This window comes from Hyla sarda, chromosome 2 (assembly GCF_029499605.1).
Source record: "Hyla sarda isolate aHylSar1 chromosome 2, aHylSar1.hap1, whole genome shotgun sequence".
NCBI classification, from domain to species: domain Eukaryota; kingdom Metazoa; phylum Chordata; class Amphibia; order Anura; family Hylidae; genus Hyla; species Hyla sarda.
Window position 1 is genome coordinate 458171838 of NC_079190.1, and position 19786 is coordinate 458191623.

At 43.7% G+C, this 19786-nt stretch overlaps 1 protein-coding gene across 6 annotated transcripts in view; it reads right to left on the bottom strand.

Moving 5' to 3' along the window:
- LOC130357058 (stomatin-like) overlaps window positions 1-19786 on the bottom strand; it is a 140658-nt gene that overhangs the window by 48038 nt on the left and 72834 nt on the right. For 5 of the 6 annotated variants that reach the window (XM_056559383.1, XM_056559384.1, XM_056559387.1 and 2 more), the window contains exons 2-4: window positions 18990-19120; window positions 16179-16276; window positions 14673-14742 (exon numbers count right to left, since the gene is read on the bottom strand). In XM_056559383.1, the coding sequence (XP_056415358.1) occupies window positions 14673-14742; window positions 16179-16276; window positions 18990-19120 (299 nt within the window). Of the gene's footprint in view, window positions 1-14672; window positions 14743-16178; window positions 16277-18989; window positions 19121-19397; window positions 19523-19786 lie in introns of those variants that run through there. The other variant, XM_056559389.1, reaches the window with a different exon arrangement.

Sequence of the window (19786 nt, forward strand, 5' to 3'; positions counted from 1 at the left end):
AACCCAGCTAACTGCCTGACAGTCCTGCACCTCCGTCCCACTATCCTCCCCCACCTCTACCCCAGAGAGTACTTGCTCAGTGAGCAGGAGACTCCTATCCAAGTTGTCAATGCGGGTCAGTGTTGCCAGTTGCTCCTCTAGATCCAGGATCTGGGCTTCCAAATGAACAACCCACACACATCCTGCACAACAATATGCACCCTCAAACTGCTGTTTAAGGATTGCATACATTGAACAGGATGTACACCAGACTGCATGTTCCAACATGGAGTCCATCTAGTTATGGGTATTTCACAGATTAAGCGCCAACAACAGACAGTAAATAATACAAATGAATTATCTATAGACCTTGTGAGTTACAGTCTCTACAGTGTAAGTAAAGTGACACTCACAGCGATCTCAAACTCCTGCTTTCAAACTCTCAGTTTTCTAACTCTCTTGCAATGCCTCTCTTACCAAAGTCCTCTCTGACTGAGCACCATTTTCTTAAAACATTTCAGGGGTGCCAACATTTACGGCATGCCTGTATCTGATCCTAAAACATTAACAAAACAATATAAAAAAAAACTGTTCAACCTACCTACAAAAGTTCAACGTACATTACATCCTTACTGTGTCCCTACTGTGTTGACCCCTATGAGGCTGATGATGACCCATACCTTCCTGATCCCGAAATTCCTTCACAATTTATAGATGGACAAATGGTAGCTTTACACTTCAGATAAAATATTATTTAGCTTTCAATATAAAGATTACAAGGATACAGTGGCGTTGCGACCGGGGTGCGTGGGGTGCGGCCCGCACTGGGTGACACCATCCTGATGGGGTGACACCAGGTACGCCCCCGGTCCTCAGTTGCGCTATCTCCGTACTAGCAGCACCCCGTACCCCCCCCCCGTCCTCACTTGCGCTGTCTCCGTACTAGTAGGACCATCCCCCCACCCCACCCCCGTCACCTGCACAGTGAACCGGCCTGCGCCCCCACGTCTTCTGTTGCACCGGCCCGACGTGCCTCCGCAGGGCCGCGCGGGAGGATGTGACGTCACTCGCAGAGCGCCTGGAGAAAGGAGCGCTGCGCTAGATGGGTGAGTGAGTGTGTGTCTGTCTCACTCTATCTCTGTTTGTGTGACTCTGTGTGTGTGTGTGACTCTCTGTTTGTGTGTGTGTGTGACTGTGTGTGCGTGACTTTGTGTGTGTGTGTGTCTCTGTGTGTGTGTGTGTATGTGTTTGTGTGTCTGTCGCTATCTCTGTCTGTGTGTGGCTCTCTGTCTGTGTTTGACTCTCTGTGTGTGACTCTCTGTCTGTGTGTGACTGTGTGTGTGTGACTGCGTGTGACTGTGTGTGCGTGTGGCTGTGTGTGACTCTGTGTGTGTGTCTCTGTCTGTGAGTGTGTGTCTCTCTGACTGTGTGTGTCTCTCTGACTGTGTGTGTGTGTGTGTCTCTCTATCTATCTATCTGTGTGTGTGTCTCTGTGTTGTGTGTGTATGTGTTTTTTTTGTGTGGGGGGAGGGGGTTTTGTTTGAAACAGCGATTTAATGTGGGGAGACTTTGACCTATTGTGGGGAACATGCAAGAGAACCTGCGGCCTAATGGGGGGAAACTACTACCAAATGTGGGGAATCTATGCTACCTAATGTGGGGAAACCGCTACCTAATGTGAGGAAACTGCTACCTAATGTTGGAAAACTGCTACCTAATGTGCGAAAGCTGCTACATAATGTGGGAAAACTTCTACCTAATGTGGGGAATCTGTGCTACTTAATGTGGGGAAACTGCTACCTAATGTGTGGAATCTATGCTACCTACCTAATGTGTGGGAACTGCTACCTACCTTAAGTGGGGGAACTGCTGCCTACCTAATGCTCCCCCCCTGGCAGTAGCACCCTCATCATCCACCAGCAAACCCTCCCAGCAGCACCTCCATCAGCAGATCCTGATGTGGATGATGGGGGTGCTCCTGCCAGGAGGATGATCCTGCCGACGGATGATGGGGGTGATACTGCCAGGGGGGATAGCCAGTAGCACCCTCATCATCCTCCAGCAACACTCCCCCAGTACTAGCACCCCCATCATCCACTAGCAACACCACCAGATTTATATTCAGAGGGTACAGTATGTGGCAGATTTATATTCAGAGGGTACAGTATGTGGTAGTATTATATTCAGAGGGTACAGTGGGTGGTAGTATTATATTCAGAGGGTACAGTGTGTGGTGGTATTATATTCAGTGGTACATTATGTGGCAGATTTATATTTAGAGTGTACAGTATGTGTTGGTATTATATTCAGAATGTACAGTGTGTGGTAGTATTATATTCAGTGGGTACGGTGTATGGAAGGTTTATAATCAAAGAGTGTAGTGTATAGTAGTATTATATTTAGAGAATACAGTGTCTGGCAGGTTTATAATAATACTTGTTTTCATATAGAGGATGATAATGCGCTGACATAGTGAGGAGACGTCTGGGCGTCACATTCTGCAGACAGAAGTTTTAGCTGGACCAGGCGGTATGTACCATCTGAATTAGATAAGGGAAGACTATAGAGAAGACGTCACCTGTAGTCACTGATATCATTGTACATTCTCCTCACTATGTCCTATCAGAGCTGTAGTCACTTGTAATTTCTACAGTTATGGTGAGTGAAAGTACAACTCCCAGCATAACCTTACCACTGCATAAAGGGGTACTCTACTGGAAAACATTTTTTCCAGTTCTTTTCTTTTTTAATTTATTTTCTGTCTGACCACAGTGCTCTGTGCTGACACCTCTGTCCATGTCAAGAACTGTCCATAATAGGAGCAAATCCCCATTGCAAACCTATCCTGCTCTAGGACAGACTGGAAAGAACTACACAACTTCTTGTGGAGAATACAACAGCTTATAAGTACTGTAAGGATTAAGATTTTAAATAGAAGTAATTTAAAAATCTGTTTAACTTTCTGGCACCAGTTGATATAAAAGTAAATGTTTTCAAGTGGAGTACCCCTTTAAGTAATTCTGGGAGCTATATATTTAAATGGGGAAAACTTCTTTAACACTTTCCTATTCTGTGGCAACTGGTATATCTGATTATTATACTGGAATTTCTCACAATGCGCTACAACAGTGGTGTCTGTAACAACAGGCTAAAAAATTACTGAGGGGGGGTGGTATGGGGTGACACCATTTTCTACCGCACCGGGTGACACTAACCCTAGCAACGCCACTCCAAGGATACAACCCTTGTAATAGTATCCGAGTATCTAATGCCTATGTTACAGATAGTGAGAAGCGGATCACATTACAGTTAATTACCTTTTGGGTATCATGTTAAAGAGATGACACCTAAGAGATGCCTAAATACAGTACAGGAGCTGGATCTGTTCGGGATGGGAGGTAGATTTGGGCAAACAAGGGAATGCTGTTTGTTCAAGTACCATTAGATTGGGTTTTTACTGGGCAGTCTTAGTTTGTTTTTCTTTAGCCAAAGCCAGAAGCGGTCCCTATAGGCTTCCAGGATTTTTTTTTTTATTTGACTATGCTACAGGGGCTGTAAAGTTAGTGTAGTTCATAATATAGTGTCTGTACCTGTGTGTGATGGTTTTCTCACAATTCTTATGTGATTTTCACCTAAAAAAATTTTTAACAGCATACAAAGTGACTGTTGTCTCAGATTTTTCCCAGCTTGCAATGCGGCCGAAACCTGACTCACTCGTCAGCTGATGACAGGGAGCCTGTCTGCTTCAATGGGTGAAGGGATCGATTGGTGGGAAAGAGATCAATCTGCAACCAATGCAACAGCTGTAGGCACCCTGATTGAAAACCACAGGTCTTTTGAATGGATGCAGCTCGTTTATGTTTCAATGGGTGGGGTGGCTGATGCGTGGGAGGGAGGAAAATTGAATTATTTAGATTTGTAGGCAAAAGAAGAAAACACAAAAAGGAAATGCCAGTTCACAAAAAGCTAGCCACAGTGTTATGGTAATCTCACAACATAGCCATTTACCCCAAGACAAGTGCAGAGCCTTCCTAAGCATGTCCATTACTGTCTGCCAGGTACGTACTAAAATCACCTTATGGTGGATAACCCCTTTAAAGATTTTACACAGCAAAAAATGCACAATGTTTCCCCAACTGTAGATTGTAAAGTAAACTTTTGAAATGTCCAAAATTTAAGATTGGTTTGCTGGACACTTAAAGAAAAAATGTCAGCCTGTTCACCCAAACTAAACATTTTACACTGGGTTATAGTGCAGGTGAACAGGAGTCAAAATATGTCCAGTCAGTCCTGAGATATGTCCCCCAGAAGATACACTGCTGAATTCAGTGAATCGCACAGTGGGGGCGGGCTTCACAGGGGGCAGGGCTTAGTGACTTCACTTCTCAAGGATGTGGAGTCACAGACAATGAACATGTAAATTGAGCCATGAAGCCCCGCCCCTGAGAAGCCCCCCACCCCACTACGCGATTCACTGAATTCAGCAGTGGATCTTCTGGGGGACATATCTGAGGATCTACTGGACATATTTAAGTAAGGGTGCATTCACACAACGTTTTGTACATACGGGTGCCGGATCCGGTGGGGGGAGGGGCAAACCGGGCGCTCCCGTACCCCGGCCCGATCAGCCCGTGACTCCATTTACTTTAATGATCCGACCGGAGTCAAACGGTGACTCGGGTCGGCTTAGTTTTGACCCGTATGCGGTTTTGGACCGGACCTAAAACCGTAGTATACTATGGTTTTAGGTCCGGTCAGGAAACCGCATACGGGTCAAAACTGAGCCGACCGGAGTCACCGTTTGACTCCGGTCGGATCATTTAAGTAAATAGAGTCACGGGCTGATATGGCCGGTGTACGGGATCGCCCGGTTTGCCTCCCCCCCGCCGGATTCGGCACCCTTATGTACAAAACATGGTGTGAATGCACCCTAAGTGTCCCCTAGTTGGACTCCTGTTCACCAACACTATAAGCCAGTCTATAAAGTTTAGTGTGGGGGAACAGGCTGACAGTTTTCCTTTAATGCAGGGAAAGGCTTCATAGACCATAGTTTGAGTACCCTGAAGGAGAACTTCAGTAAAAAAAATGTCCAGGCTGCCAGAATAAAAATAATAAACTTTAACTAACCTTTCACCGCTCCCCTGGGACGCCAATATCACAGTCCCGTCCTCCGGTCGTGGTCTTCTTCCGGCTTTTGGTGCCAGATTAAAATAATGTTAATGATCTCGTACAGTGAACAGTGTATACGTAAAAAGAAACAAACAACTCAAATTGCTGCTTTTTGGTCACATCATTTATTTAGAAAATAAAAAGTGATCAAATATGCAAAAGTGAAACCAATAAAAACTACAGATAACAGGGGTCAGAATAGGGCAATTTTCTTTAAAACCAGTACAATAATAGTAAAGCATGTAACCATGGGTATAATTTTATTCATATTGACCTACAGAATAAAGAAAATATGGACTTTTTAAGATAAAGTGTACTGCTTAAAAATTATACCCCCCAAAAGCTGCAAATTTGTGGTATTCTTTTTAATTTTCCCACCATTTTTTTTGGGGGGGTTCACTGTACATTTTATGGTAAAATGAGTGATGTCATTACAAAGTACAATTGGTCATGCAAAAAAAATAAGCCTCATATGGGTCAGTGGATGGAAAGATAAGAATTATGACTCTCAGAATATGAGGAGGAAAAAACTAAAATGCAAAAATAAAACCTGGCTGTGTCCTGAGGGGTTAAAATATTAAATCACCCCCCACTCCCATCTCTAAGATGTAACTATACACTGCTCCCTGTGCCCCCCCCCCCCATCCTTTCCCCTTACCTTCTACTCTCCTCTCCTGTTTGTCAAACCCATAGACAGCATACACAGACTTACTATGTATCTTCAAGACCTGGGATGACTCCTATTGGCTTAGAGTCCTGATGACGTCACCAAAGGTCCTAGAAGATCCAAAGTAAGTGTGTGCGCTGTCTATGAGCTCTGTGAAGCTTTCTGTCTATATTCTCACTACTGTATTCAGGGACGAACTGGGAATAAAAACCAGCCCTGTAAATAATTGCAAACCAGCCCTACAGCCGCTGGCATCGGGGTACAGACGTATTCCTCTTTTTTTATGTGTGGATATATATATATATATATATATATATATGTATACACACTGCCTAAATCCTGTATACTGAGACCAACATTACCACCACTAATACTAGTATACTTAACAAGAAGATTGCAGTCAGGGACCGGAGTGGGATATCGGAGGCACCGCAGGAGCGCTGGGGATATGTAAAGATTTATCTTCATATATAACACAGAATGGGCATGTTTCTAGAAAAACAAAACCCTCCATATGGATAATCCCTTTAAGCCCCTTGTGCTCCATATACATCACACCAAGACTATATAACACCACCATGCCATGAGTAAATAGCCCCACCATTCAGTGATTCAGGTAAAAACAACTATAGGAATACCAATATTGCCACCATACTGAGACTTGATACCCGCACAATATATCAATATCAGATAGTACATGGTGGCCTGTAGAGTCACCACAATCAGTGCTGGATAAATGAATATATTTCTGTTCAGACAAATTCAGAGGCAGAATAATCTTCTCTGTTACGGTCTATTCACATGTACAGTATCCTGTGAATATTTGATGTGCAGGATTTGAAAATGCAGATTTGAAGCTGCGTTCAATTAGTTTACATTGAAATCTGCAGCTTCAAATTCTGTGGATCAAATATGCGCAGGTTATTGTTAGTGTTAATACTTCCTCAGGAGTTATTTTCTTTTCCCATCTTCTCACTCCACCCCAAACCGCCATGATGCCTACAAAACCTCTGAGTTTGCAAAAAAACTAAATAATACATTTCCACACTGCAATACAGCCAGGGAACCTCTATACCAGAGAGCACCCATAAAAGTCAACCAGGGAACCTCTATACCACAGAGCACCCATAAAAGTCAGCCAGGGAACCTCTATACCAGAGAGCACCCATAAAAGACAGCCAGGGAACCTCCATACCAGAGAGCACCCATAAAAGTCAGCCAGGGAACCTATATACCAGAGAACACCCATACATAAAAGTCAGCCAGGGAACCTCTATACCAGAAAGCTCCCATAAATGTCAGCCAGGGAACCTCTATACCAGAGAGCACCCATAAAAGTCAGCCAGGGAACCTCTATACCAGAGAGCACCCATAAAAGTCAGCCAGGGAACCTCTATACCAGAGAGCACCCATAAAAAGTCAGCCAGGGTACCTCTATACCAGAGAGAACCCATAAAAGTCAGCCAGGGAACCTCTATACCAGAGAGCACCCATAAAAGTCAGCCAGGGAACCTCTATACCAGAGAACACCCATAAAAGTCAGTCAGGGACCCTCTATACCAGAGAACACCCATAAAAGTCAGCCAGGGAACCTCTATACCAGAGAACACCCATAAAAGTCAGCCAGGGAACCTCTATACCAGAGAGCACCCATAAAAGTCAGCCAGGGAACCTCTATACCAGAGAGCACCCATAAAAGTCAGCCAGGGAACCTCTATACCAGAGAACACCCATAAAAGTCAGCCAGGGAACCTCTATACCAGAGAGCACCCATAAAAGTCAGCCCGGGAACCTCTATACCAGAGAACACCCATAAAAGTCAGCCAGGGACCCTCTATACCAGAGAACACCCATAAAAGTCAGCCGGGGAACCTCTCTACCAGAGAGCACCCATAAAAGTCAGCCAGGGAACCTCTATACCAGAGAACACCCATAAAAGTCAGCCAGGGAACCTCTATACCAGAGAGCACCCATAAAAGTCAGCCAGGGACCCTCTATACCAGAGAGCACCCATAAAAGTCAGCCAGGGAACCTCTATACCAGAGAACACCCATAAAAGTCAGCCAGGGAACCTCTATACCAGAGAGCACCCAGAAAAGTCAGCCAGGGAACCTCTATACCAGAGAACACCCATAAAAGTCAGCCAGGGAACCTCTATACCAGAGAGCACCCATAAAAGTCAGCCAGGAACCTCTATGCCAGAGAGCACCCATAAAAGTCAGCCAGGGAACCTCTATACCAGAGAGCACCCATAAAAGTCAGCCAGGGAACCTCTATACCAGAGAGCACCCATAAAAGTCAACCAGGGAACCTCTATACCACAGAGCACCCATAAAAGTCAGCCAGGGACCCTCTATACCAGAGAGCACCCATAAAAGTCAGCCAGGGAACCTCCATACCAGAGAGCACCCATAAAAGTCAGCCAGGGAACCTATATACCAGAGAACACCCATACATAAAAGTCAGCCAGGGAACCTCTATATCAGAGAGCTCCCATAAATGTCAGCCAGGGAACCTCTATACCAGAGAGCACCCATAAAAGTCAGCCAGGGAACCTCTATACCAGAGAGCACCCATAAAAGTCAGCCAGGGAACCTCTATACCAGAGAGCACCCATAAAAAGTCAGCCAGGGAACCTCTATACCAGAGAGAACCCATAAAAGTCAGCCAGGGAACCTCTATACCAGAGAGCACCCATAAAAGTCAGCCAGGGAACCTCTATACCAGAGAACACCCATAAAAGTCAGCCAGGGAACCTCTATACCAGGGAACCTCTATACCAGAGAGCACCCATAAAAGTCAGACAGGTACCCTCTATACCAGAGAGCACCCATAAAAGTCAGCCAGGGAACCTCTATACCAGAGAACACCCATAAAAGTCAGCCAGGGAACCTCTATACCAGAGAGCACCCATAAAAAGTCAGCCAGGGAACCTCTATACCAGAGAGAACCCATAAAAGTCAGCCAGGGAACCTCTATACGAGAGAGCACCCATAAAAGTCAGCCAGGGAACCTCTATACCAGAGAACACCCATAAAAGTCAGCCAGGGAACCTCTATACCAGAGAGCACCCATAAAAGTCAGCCCGGGAACCTCTATACCAGAGAACACCCATAAAAGTCAGCCAGGGACCCTATATACCAGAGAACACCCATAAAAGTCAGCCGGGGAACCTCTCTACCAGAGAGCACCCATAAAAGTCAGCCAGGGAACCTCTATACCAGAGAGCACCCATAAAAGTCAGCCAGGGAACCTCTATACCAGAGAACACCCATAAAAGTCAGCCAGGGAACCTCTATATCAGAGAGCACCCATAAAAGTCGGCCAGGGACCCTCTATACCAGAGAGCACCCATAAAAGTCAGCCAGGGAACCTCTATACCAGAGAACTCCCATAAAAGTCAGCCAGGGAACCTCTATACCAGAGAGCACCCAGAAAAGTCAGCCAGGGAACCTCTATACCAGAGAACACCCATAAAAGTCAGCCAGGGAACCTCTATACCAGAGAGCACCCATAAAAGTCAGCCAGGGAACCTCTATGCCAGAGAGCACCCATAAAAGTCAGCCAGGGAACCTCTATACGAGAGAACACCCATAAAAGTCAGCCAGGGAACCTCTATGCCAGAGAGCACCAATAAAAGTCAGCCAGGGAACCTCTATACCAGAGAACACCCATAAAAGTCAGCCAGGGACCCTCTATACCAGAGAGCACCCATAAAAGTCAGCCAGGAAACCTCTATACCATAGAGCACCCATAAAAGTCAGCCAGGGAACCTCTATACCAGAGAACACCCATAAAAGTCAGCCAGGGAACCTCTATACCAGAGAACACCAATAAAAGTCAGCCAGGGAACCTCTACACCAGAGAGCACCCATAAAAGTCAGCCAGGGAACCTCTATACCAGAGAACACCCATAAAAGTCAGCCAGGGAACCTCTATACCTGAGAGCTCCCATAAAAGTCAGCCAGGGACCCTCTATACCAGAGAGCACCCATAAAAGTCAGCCAGGGAACCTCTATACCAGAGAGCACCCATAAAAGTCAGCCAGGGAACCTCTATACCAGAGAGCACCCATAAAAGTCAGCCAGGGAACCTATATACCAGAGAACACCCATAAAAGTCAGTCAGGGAACCTCTATACCAGAGAACACCAATAAAAGTCAGCCAGGGAACCTCTTTACCAGAGAGCACCCATAAAAGTCAGCCAGGGAACCTTTATACCAGAGAGCACCCATAAAAGTCAGCCAGGGAACCTCTATACCAGTGAGAACCCATAAAAGTCAGCCAGGGAACCTCTATACCAGAGAACACCCATAAAAGTCAGCCAGGGAACCTCTATACCAGAGAACACCCATAAAAGTCAGCCAGGGAACCTCTATACCAGAGAGCACCCATAAAAGTAAGCCAGCTGGCACTAACTTGGTAGTGCACTTCATTCTCACAGAAGCCAAGTGGGTAATGCTGAGTCTTTTAATCCCACAGAAGTTAAAGGGGTATTCCAGGAAAAAAAAATGTATATATATCAACTGGCTCCATAAAGTTAAACAGATTCGTAAATTACTTCTATTAAAACATCTTAATCCTTCCAATAATTATCAGCTGCTGAAGTTGAGTTTTCTATCTGACAACAGTGCTCTCTGCTGACATCTCTGTCTGTCTCTGGAACTGCAAGGTAGAAGAGGTTTGCTATGGGGATTTGCTTCTACTCTGGACAGTTCCCGAGACAGGTGTCATCAGAGAGCACTTAGACAGAAAAGAACAACTCAACTTTAGCAGCTCATAAGTACTGAAAGGGTTAAGATTTTTTTACAGAAGTAATTTACAAATCTGTATAACTTTCTGGTGCCAGTTGATATATATATAAAAGTTTTTTTTTTTCCTGGATAACCCCTTTAAAGTGCAGCAGGGCCACAAGTTAACTTTGCATTTCAGAGTATTAAAATGTATCTCTAGAGTTCTTTTTCACATATGACTATGACGCAGCACTGTGCATGATACTTATTTGTCTTAATATATGATTTATTTTAAAATCAGCCCCTATAAAGCCAAACAGTAGGATTTCTCATGGATGCCTTCAGCTGTATATCAGTGTGCCGTGTAATAAGTTACCACTGCGTCTCCATAGGACCCATCTCCAGTGATGAGAACCAGCATAATGTAATTCTACGGCACTGGGTCTCATCACTGGAGATGGGTCTTCTGGAGACGCAGTGGTAACTTTTTCTTACATGGCACAGCGATATACAGCTGAAAACAGCTAGGATTACAGCTTACTGTTTTGTTTTTTAGGTGCCGATTTTAAAAGAAATCATATTAAACAAATGGGTATCATGCACAGGGCTGCGTCATAGTCATATGTTAAAAAGAACTCTAGAGGTACAATTTATTATACAACATAGGACTACAACTCCCAGTGTGGTCTCCCTGTCTGTGCCTCCTCTACCAGCCTTAAAGGGATGTGGTCAGTAATTACACAGGCCACAGAGAAAGACCCCACTAGAAGTTGTAGTTCCATAAGGACAATTTTCTTACTTTTAATCACAGGCAAACTTTGACACGTACTTACATCCATCACTGCGTTGTGGTACAATTTCCATTTTTGCATTGATTTGGAAAAAATCAAGACAAAAATAGAAAAACGAGGCAATAAACACAATGTGTGAACACAGCCTCAGGGAGGGGCATATTTACTATATATCTTGATCCCATAGAGGTAGCAGCAGTATAGAGATAGAGCTGAAGAGGAGGTGTTTAACAATTATATATCCTGATCCCATAAAGAAAGCAGATGGAGGTGAGAAGGGAGGAGGTATGGGAGCTAGTAAGAGTGAGGTAATGATGTCATCCTGATCTGGCAGGTGATGATGTCATCCTATAGTCCACAGGAAGTCAAGACAGGACATCCTGTTGTAACCATTAGGCACTGAATGATTTGGAGAGTCAGACATATGATCACATGATCAAGGTAGAGTAATAAAACACATGGATGCAGCTGTGCTGAAATAAAACAAAGGATGCTGTATGACTAGTGATGGTGGGTGTGCATAATATAGGGGGTGGGAGAACCTTGAGTGTTCCTTTCATTTGACTGTAAGATGCAGTATTAGATTTTCTCCACTTGGTGTCACTATTAATCTACTGTGGTTCAGATTAGCGTTTTGGTTTACTAGGTTGGCGTATTTATTATCCATTGTAACATCAATTCTTTAATATTTATTTTGGAAAAAGAAATCGAACTCAGCGGGCTGCCAAGAATCGATTTTGTTTGCTCATTCATCAGCTGCTTATACAGAGGAACCACATCTTATATACTGCACAAGTGCTTTTTCTCTTAAAGATGGTTTGAGGCATTGAAGATCACAAGGTACCCAGGGTATCTGTCGTATGTAGCTACGAGGTTTCAGGAGCACATATCTTATCTAGGGAAAGCTGGATGAGCTATGTGAAATCCAGGAAATAGTTAAATCCCTGGCAAGACTTATCTAGAGAACTTGAAAAGTCTTGGTAAGAACTTGTGGTCTTTCATCCCCTTCTTGGGGCACTCTAGGTTTTCAGACTAGCCCAGATCAGCACAGGTGTTGAAGACAGATCTTCAATGGGCCTTAAAGCTTGGTAAGAGATTGGCCGTGAGTGGCTGTGTAACATACTTGAACTATATTTTGTTGTTAAAGAAAAATAAGGACAGGAAAAGCCCTGCATTTTAACTGTGTCTCCGTCTCAGTCTGCTGTTTACTGCTATGTGCCCATCTCTACCAAGCTAAACAATAATTAAAATGTACCTGAGGCTATAAAAAACTTTATACACCCCAAACGATTACTATTGGGGAGAAAAACATGTCCCAGCTTCTCTCCCCGTCCTGTGTCTATGTAAGCAAGATGGTATCATAGGGTTACATTATGACCGTCTCAATGACAATGACACTAAGGGCACACTTCTCCCGCCTCGTTCTACTGATCAGTCAAAGTCTAAACATTCAGACCCCGACCTATCAAACATTTTTATATGTCTCAATGACATATCAATTTTTTTTATTTTTTATGACAGTGTCTATTTAAAGGGGTACTCCACTGCTCAGCATTTGGAACAACTGTTCTGAATGCTGTAGCCGGCGCCAGGAGCTTGTGACTTCATCACCCCGCCCCTCAAGACGTCATGCCCCGCCCCCTCAATGCAAGTATATGGGAGGGGGCGTGACAGCCGTCACGCCACCTCCCATTGACTTGCATTGAGGGAGTGGGGCATGATGTCACGAGGGGGGGCTGTGACATCACAACATCCTGGCACCGGCTCCAGCATTCAGAACAGTTTGTTCCAAACGTGGAGCAGCGGAGTACCCCTTTAAATATTCTATTTCCATAATCTCACTGTAGTTGTGTAGGGATCATTGTTTTTCAAAGTGCTGTATACAATCATTGGCCACAAAGAGGAAATGTCTTAAAAAGGACCATTTGCACTTTTGCACAAGTATATTACTGTGAGAGATAAGGAAGTGTCTTGCATGGTGAAGCCAGGACCAGCCAGTTACATTTAAAGAGTACCTCTCATCAAAAAAATTGTTTTTTTATTTTATAGTTTAATATGTATAGATTCATTTTCTAATTGGGTTCTATAAAAAAAAATGTATACTTTTATGTGTTTTTTGTGTTTATACTTTTGTCCACTAGAGGTCTCCCTAGGAGTCCCTTTTTTAGTGATTTCGGACTCACGCCTTCCTGGCAGCTGAGTCCGAAATTGCATACTCAGCGCAGCTCCCCGCCTGTCAATCAGACAGACAGGAGCGAGCGCTGTGCGCGTATCCCTGCAGGGCACGCTCCTGACTCTTTTTTCACCTCACACCGGCCCTCCCCTGTACTCCACCTGTATGCGCGCTCCAGAAAGGGAGCGCAGCATACAGGAAGAAGGGCGGATGCTGGCCTGGCCAGGCTTCTGATGACATTGTGCCTGCTGGGACACGCCCACTTCATGCCCTCGTATACTGCTCAACACTGAGCTACCGAAGATGCTATGAAAAAGGTATATACATGTGGTTTAAACAAAAATAAATACAGGGATAGAGATAGTTAGAGTCAGGGACAGATGGGGAGGGGGATTAGGGAAAGTTTAGTTGATGATAGGTGCTCTTTAAAATCATGGAATGAACCTCCAGCCAGAAAAGAGTAAGAAGGACCCATGAACAAACCCCATTGGGAAGTGTACCATCCTTCTTTACACATCTCCAGCAGTGGGGAAAAGCCATAGAATATATTAGAATTAGGACTATAGGGGACCTATACTAACAGGTAAACAATGTATAGTTTTTTGTTTTGTTTTTTTTTGCCATCTGAAGGAAATAGAGGTCTTATGGACTTTAAGAAGATCAGCTTTCCTCTAATTAGCCCAAGTGGTTTAGCGATCTATGTCCCATTTGGAACAATATGGAGGGAACAAGCAAGTTTGGGTTCTGAAATGGACAATAAAAGGAGCAAATCTGTAAGCAGTGCAAATGGTAGGCGGTAGACAGAACAAAAAAATGAGTGAGCTGGAGCTGAAACTCTCTGCTCCAGTGCCAAGGACTTGGATCTAACATTTCCTGCATAGTGCAGAGGTGTGAACGTGGGGGACACTATGTGCTACCTGTAATCCGGTAACAAGACTGTGTAGATTCCGGGTGGTCATTTTTGCAGGAATAAGTCCTAGCAAGCTTTATACTTGCAAAAAGCATATAACATGGATTCTGAAGGACTACGACTCCAGTTTTATTTAAGCATTTATATTTTTCATTTTTTCTATTTTATTTATCCAATGACTTAACATATTCACATATACCAAAGCTTTTATTACAGAACATCCACTGTAAGTATTCAAAGCATTACTTACCTGGTCCTTTGGCTCCAGATCTAACCCTCCCTAGGCGGAAGATGACTGCTCTCTCGTATTCCTGAACAATCTAGAAAGAATAAATGTGTTATTAAAGGAGTACTCCAGTGGAAAAAAAACGTATCCCTTATTCCATCCAAAGAATGGGGGATAAATTATAGATCTTGGGGGGTCCAACCGATAGGACCCCTTTCGCGATCTCCTGCACAGCGCCCCAGCAGTCCACAGGAAGCAGGCGTGCCGACCCCGCAGGAAGCCACGGCTGACACGCCTCCTCCATGTGTTTCTATAGGATACATGGAGGGGGTGTGTTGGTAGCCGCTATGTGTGGACTACTGAGGCACCCTGAAGCAGATCTCACAGGGGGGTTCCAGTGGTCGGACCCCCGATGATCCATAACTGATCCTCTAACCTCTGGATCACTATAGCACTCTTTTCAGTTGTAGATGTGTTTTTTGTTACAAGGAGGGTGGGGGGGGGGGGGGGAGAATTCGGCAATGTTTGAAAGTCCCATAGATGGTGAATGGAGTGGAGGCCGAGCATGTATGTTGCCACTCTATTCACTTGGGGGGAAATTGACCTCCGTTTCAATGAAGGGGGGTGTTCCCAGATGTCAGGCCCTCAATGATCAGCTAGTTATCCCCTATCCTGTGGATTGGAAATCATTTTTAATCTTGGGTTACCCTTTTAATCATTAAAGGGGTACTCTAGACATATAATCCCCTATCCTTTGAATAGGGGATAACATGTCTTATCGCAGCAGCCGATCTTCTGACAACTAGGGCTTCCGTGATCGTGACGTCCCGCCAAACCCTCTCCATTTTGTCTATTATTAGCGGTCACGCCCCCTCCCACAGACATGAATAGGGGGGGGGGTGGAGTGACGTCACAATCACGGAAGTCCCAGGCTTCCATGACCGTAACACCACAGCGCTGGCCCGGCCATAGCACTGACTTAAGTGAAAATCATGGAGTTAGGGTCCACCTCCACCTCAATGATGAAAAAACTTATTCCAGGGACCAAAAAATATTGTCAGACTAATCCAACGGTTCAGAACAGAGCTGTCATGAGGGGGCAGGGCTATGCCGTCACGAGCTCCCAGTGCCGGCTTCAGCGCTCGGAACAGTTTAAATGCTGAGCAGCGGAGTACCCCTTTAAAGGGGCCATCCAGTCTAACAAAACTGATTGCCTATTCTAAGGTGGAAGAGTCCAAGTCCCAATACTCCCGACGATTAGCTATTTAAAGGTGCTGCAGCACTCATGTGAGCGCTGCGGCCTTTTCAATGTTCACTTCCATGCTATCAGTAGTGGTAGTGCAAGTAAACATATAGGATAGGCCATGAGTTTTAAAAGGCTGGATAACTCCTTTAAAAATGGTGCAGAATAGAAAGACAAACTTCCTAATAAAGATGCACAACTGTTCAATATAAAATGGATATGTTTCATTTCTATTAAAGTGAAAAATACAGTTTTAGCATTTAATAAGTATTAATAGAAATGTTTACCTTCATGCAAGACCATATTGAAATGGGAAAAGTAACAAAAACCATTAAAAAGGATAAGAAGATCAGCAAGTATCCAAAGCAGCCTGTGTCATTGCTTCCTAAAAGATAAAGAAGAAAGGAGGAGAACATTTATTTAAAGCACCACAGCTCCTCAGCATCATATTATCAGGTGTCATGCATAATTACTTGAATCAAAGAAGGTTTTTTGGGGGGGTCTTTTTTTTTTAGTTTAGAATTCAGTAGGGAATGAAAACATCTAGTGAAATAACTCACTGTAAAATGTTAGGGTTAAAATGTACTTAGTTACCAAAGTTTAATCCGGGCCTGTATTGTGACCTCTCTATGTGTGTTATTCCACTGACTTCACTTGGTACAGGCCTGATGAAGAGGAACGTCCGCGAAACGCGTTGCATTGTGGGAATAAAGAAAAGCTACATTTTATCTGATCTCCAGCGCCTTCTTGATCTCTGCCTGTTTGGAGGGAATTTCTATTGCATCTGTGGTTATGTGAAGGGGAGCGGCTGCTGAGACCTTGTTTCTAAACATACTCTTTTCTATGGTTGTACTTGGATGGAGTACAACTGCTTCTGGTAAGCGCTAATTCACATTGAGCATTACCACTTGTTATTTGGGTATCACACAAGGGAGCACATCCTTTTGTCTTCTATTTTATCCTGGTACTGTGACATCACTGTGTGTATTATTCCTGTACTGTGACATCACTGTGTATTATCCCTGTACTGTAATATCACTGTGTATTATCCCTGTACTGTGGCATCACTGTGTATTATCCCTGTACTGTGACATCACCGTGTGTATTATCCCTGTACTGTGACATCACTGGGTGTATTATCCCTGTGCTGTGACATCACTGTATATTATCCCTGTACTGTGACATCACCGTGTGTATTATCCCTGTACTGTGACATCACTGTGTATTATCCCTGTTCTGTGACATCACTGTGTGAATTATCCCTGTACTGTGACATCACTGTGTATTATCCCTGTACTGTGACATCACTGTGTGTATTATCCCTGTACTGTGACATCACTGTGTGTATTATCCTTGTACTGTCACATCACTGTGTACTTCATTCCTGTGCTGTGACATCACTGGGTGTGTTATCACTGTACTGTGACATCACTGGGTGTATTATCCCTGTACTGTGACATCACTGGGTGTATTATCCCTGTACTGTGACATAACTTTGTGTATTATTCCTGTACCGTGACATCACTGTGTGTATTATCCCTGTACTGTGACATCACTGTGTGTATTATCTCTGTACTGTGACATCACTGTGTATTATCCCCGTACTGTGACATCACTGTGTATTATCCCTGTACTGTGACATCACCGTGTGTATTATCCCTGTACTGTGACATCATTGTGTGTATTATCCCTGTACTGTGACATTATCCCTGTACTGTGACATCACTGTGTGTATTATCCCTGTATTAATAGATCACTGTGTGTATTATCCCTGTACTGTGACATCACTGTGTATTATCCCTGTACTGTGACATCACTGTGTGTATTAGTCCTGTACTGTGACATCACTGTGTGTATTATCCCTGTACTGTGACACCACTGTGTACTTCATTCCTGTACTGTGACATCACTGTGTGTATTATCCCTGTACTGTGGCATCACTGTGTGTATTATCCCTGTACTGTGACATCACTGTGTGTATTATCCCTGTACTGTGACATTACTGTGTGTATTATTCCTGTACTGTGACATCACTGTGTGTATTATCCCTGTACTGTGACACCACTGTGTACTTCATTCCTGTACTGTGACATCACTGTGTGTATTATCCCTGTACTGTGACATCACTGTATGTATTATCCCTGTACTGTGACATCACTGTGTGTATTGTTCCTGTACTGTGACATCACTGTGTGTATTATCCCTGTACTGTGACACCACTGTGTACTTCATTCCTGTACTGTGACATCACTGTGTGTATTATCCCTGTACTGTGACATCACTGTGTGTATTATCCCTGTACTGTGACATCACTGTGTGTATTATCCCTGTACTGTGACATCACTGTGTGTATTATCCCTGTACTGTGACATCACTGTGTGTATTATCCCTGTACTGTGGCATCACTGTGTACCTCCTCCCTGTATTGTGACATCCATGCATGAATTATCCCTGTACTGTGACATTCATCATACATTATTCCTGTAATGTGACATTACTGCATGAATTATCCCTGTACAGTGAAATCTGTTCATTTTCCCAGCACTTTGACAAATTTTCATGCATTATCTTTGTTCTGTCTCATCAAAGTGTCTTATCCCTGTTCTATGACATCAATGTGTGAGTGACCCTATACTGTAATGTCACTCCTGTACTGTACTGTGACCTCACTACGCGCATTGTACAGTGGAAACACTTCATTTACTATACAAGTACTGTGACCTCACTTTGTGATATTTTCCTGTAAATAACTGTGTGTACTGTGATATCACTATGTGCACTCTCCCTGTATTGTTACATCAGTCTGTGCACATGGAAAAGAAATACAGATAAAATACATGAATAATATGTAAACCGGTTAATACATTATCACTAGGATGTTTGTAAGGTTATCGGTGCATGTCGGATGCAGAACTAGTGGTGGACAAATAATCCACTGTATTACAAATATAAGGGAGGCATCCGCTCAAGGCCAAAATATTTCAATAATCAGATATTTTATTTGCCCATAGTGAACTTGAATTAATATTTTTCTCCCAAAAAGTGATTATGAAATAATCAAAACAGCACTAGAGCTTACCCAAAAAGGCTTTCCTTACCGGGGTCAGGTTCTGCTCTCATCTCATTGTCCACGGATCTCCCCGGCTTCTCCTGGTCATAGTTGTTCTCCATGTCTGGTTGTACTTTGTTATTCGGCTGAACACATATCAGAGTATGGTGCCTTGCGTCACTGTGCATGCAAGCAAAAGAACAAGAATGACTTCAATAAACCTTCACCTTAATGTCTTGTGGTCTTCAAAAGAAGTGGACAATTGTACTAGCAAATGGTGGAGTGAGCCGCCTTATACAGAAGAACATGACTATAGCTGTAAACAATAAACCGTAATGAAGATATCATTTACATGTCAATTACCACTATTGTAATTTAAACCTTTAGCATGATATTTTTAACAGCAACACAACAATGAAAGAGACCATGTCACTGGGAATAGGGTTACAGGATTCACCATGTAGATGTTCATAGACTATAACACCTGACAGGGTATCAGAATGAAGAAATCTCATGTCTAGAGGGGATAGGATGGAGTTATTTTTCTTCACATTATATGAACTCGACCACAGGGTCCCCCACTCCTCCAAAACCCAGTGATCAATTATAATATCAACTGTAATCAGCAAATGTTCAGTTATCCTGCAGCACCTCCAGAGGAGAAATCAAGTATTACATTACTTTCCTAGTTTGGTCAGTAAAAAATAAGAGGAAAACCTGACAGCCTTATTATAAGTCCGGAACTATTAGGATCTTAAAGGGGTACTCGGCCCCTAGACATCTTATCTCGTATTCAAAGGATAGGTGTTAAGATGTCTGATCGCGGGGGTCTCGCAGCTGAGACCC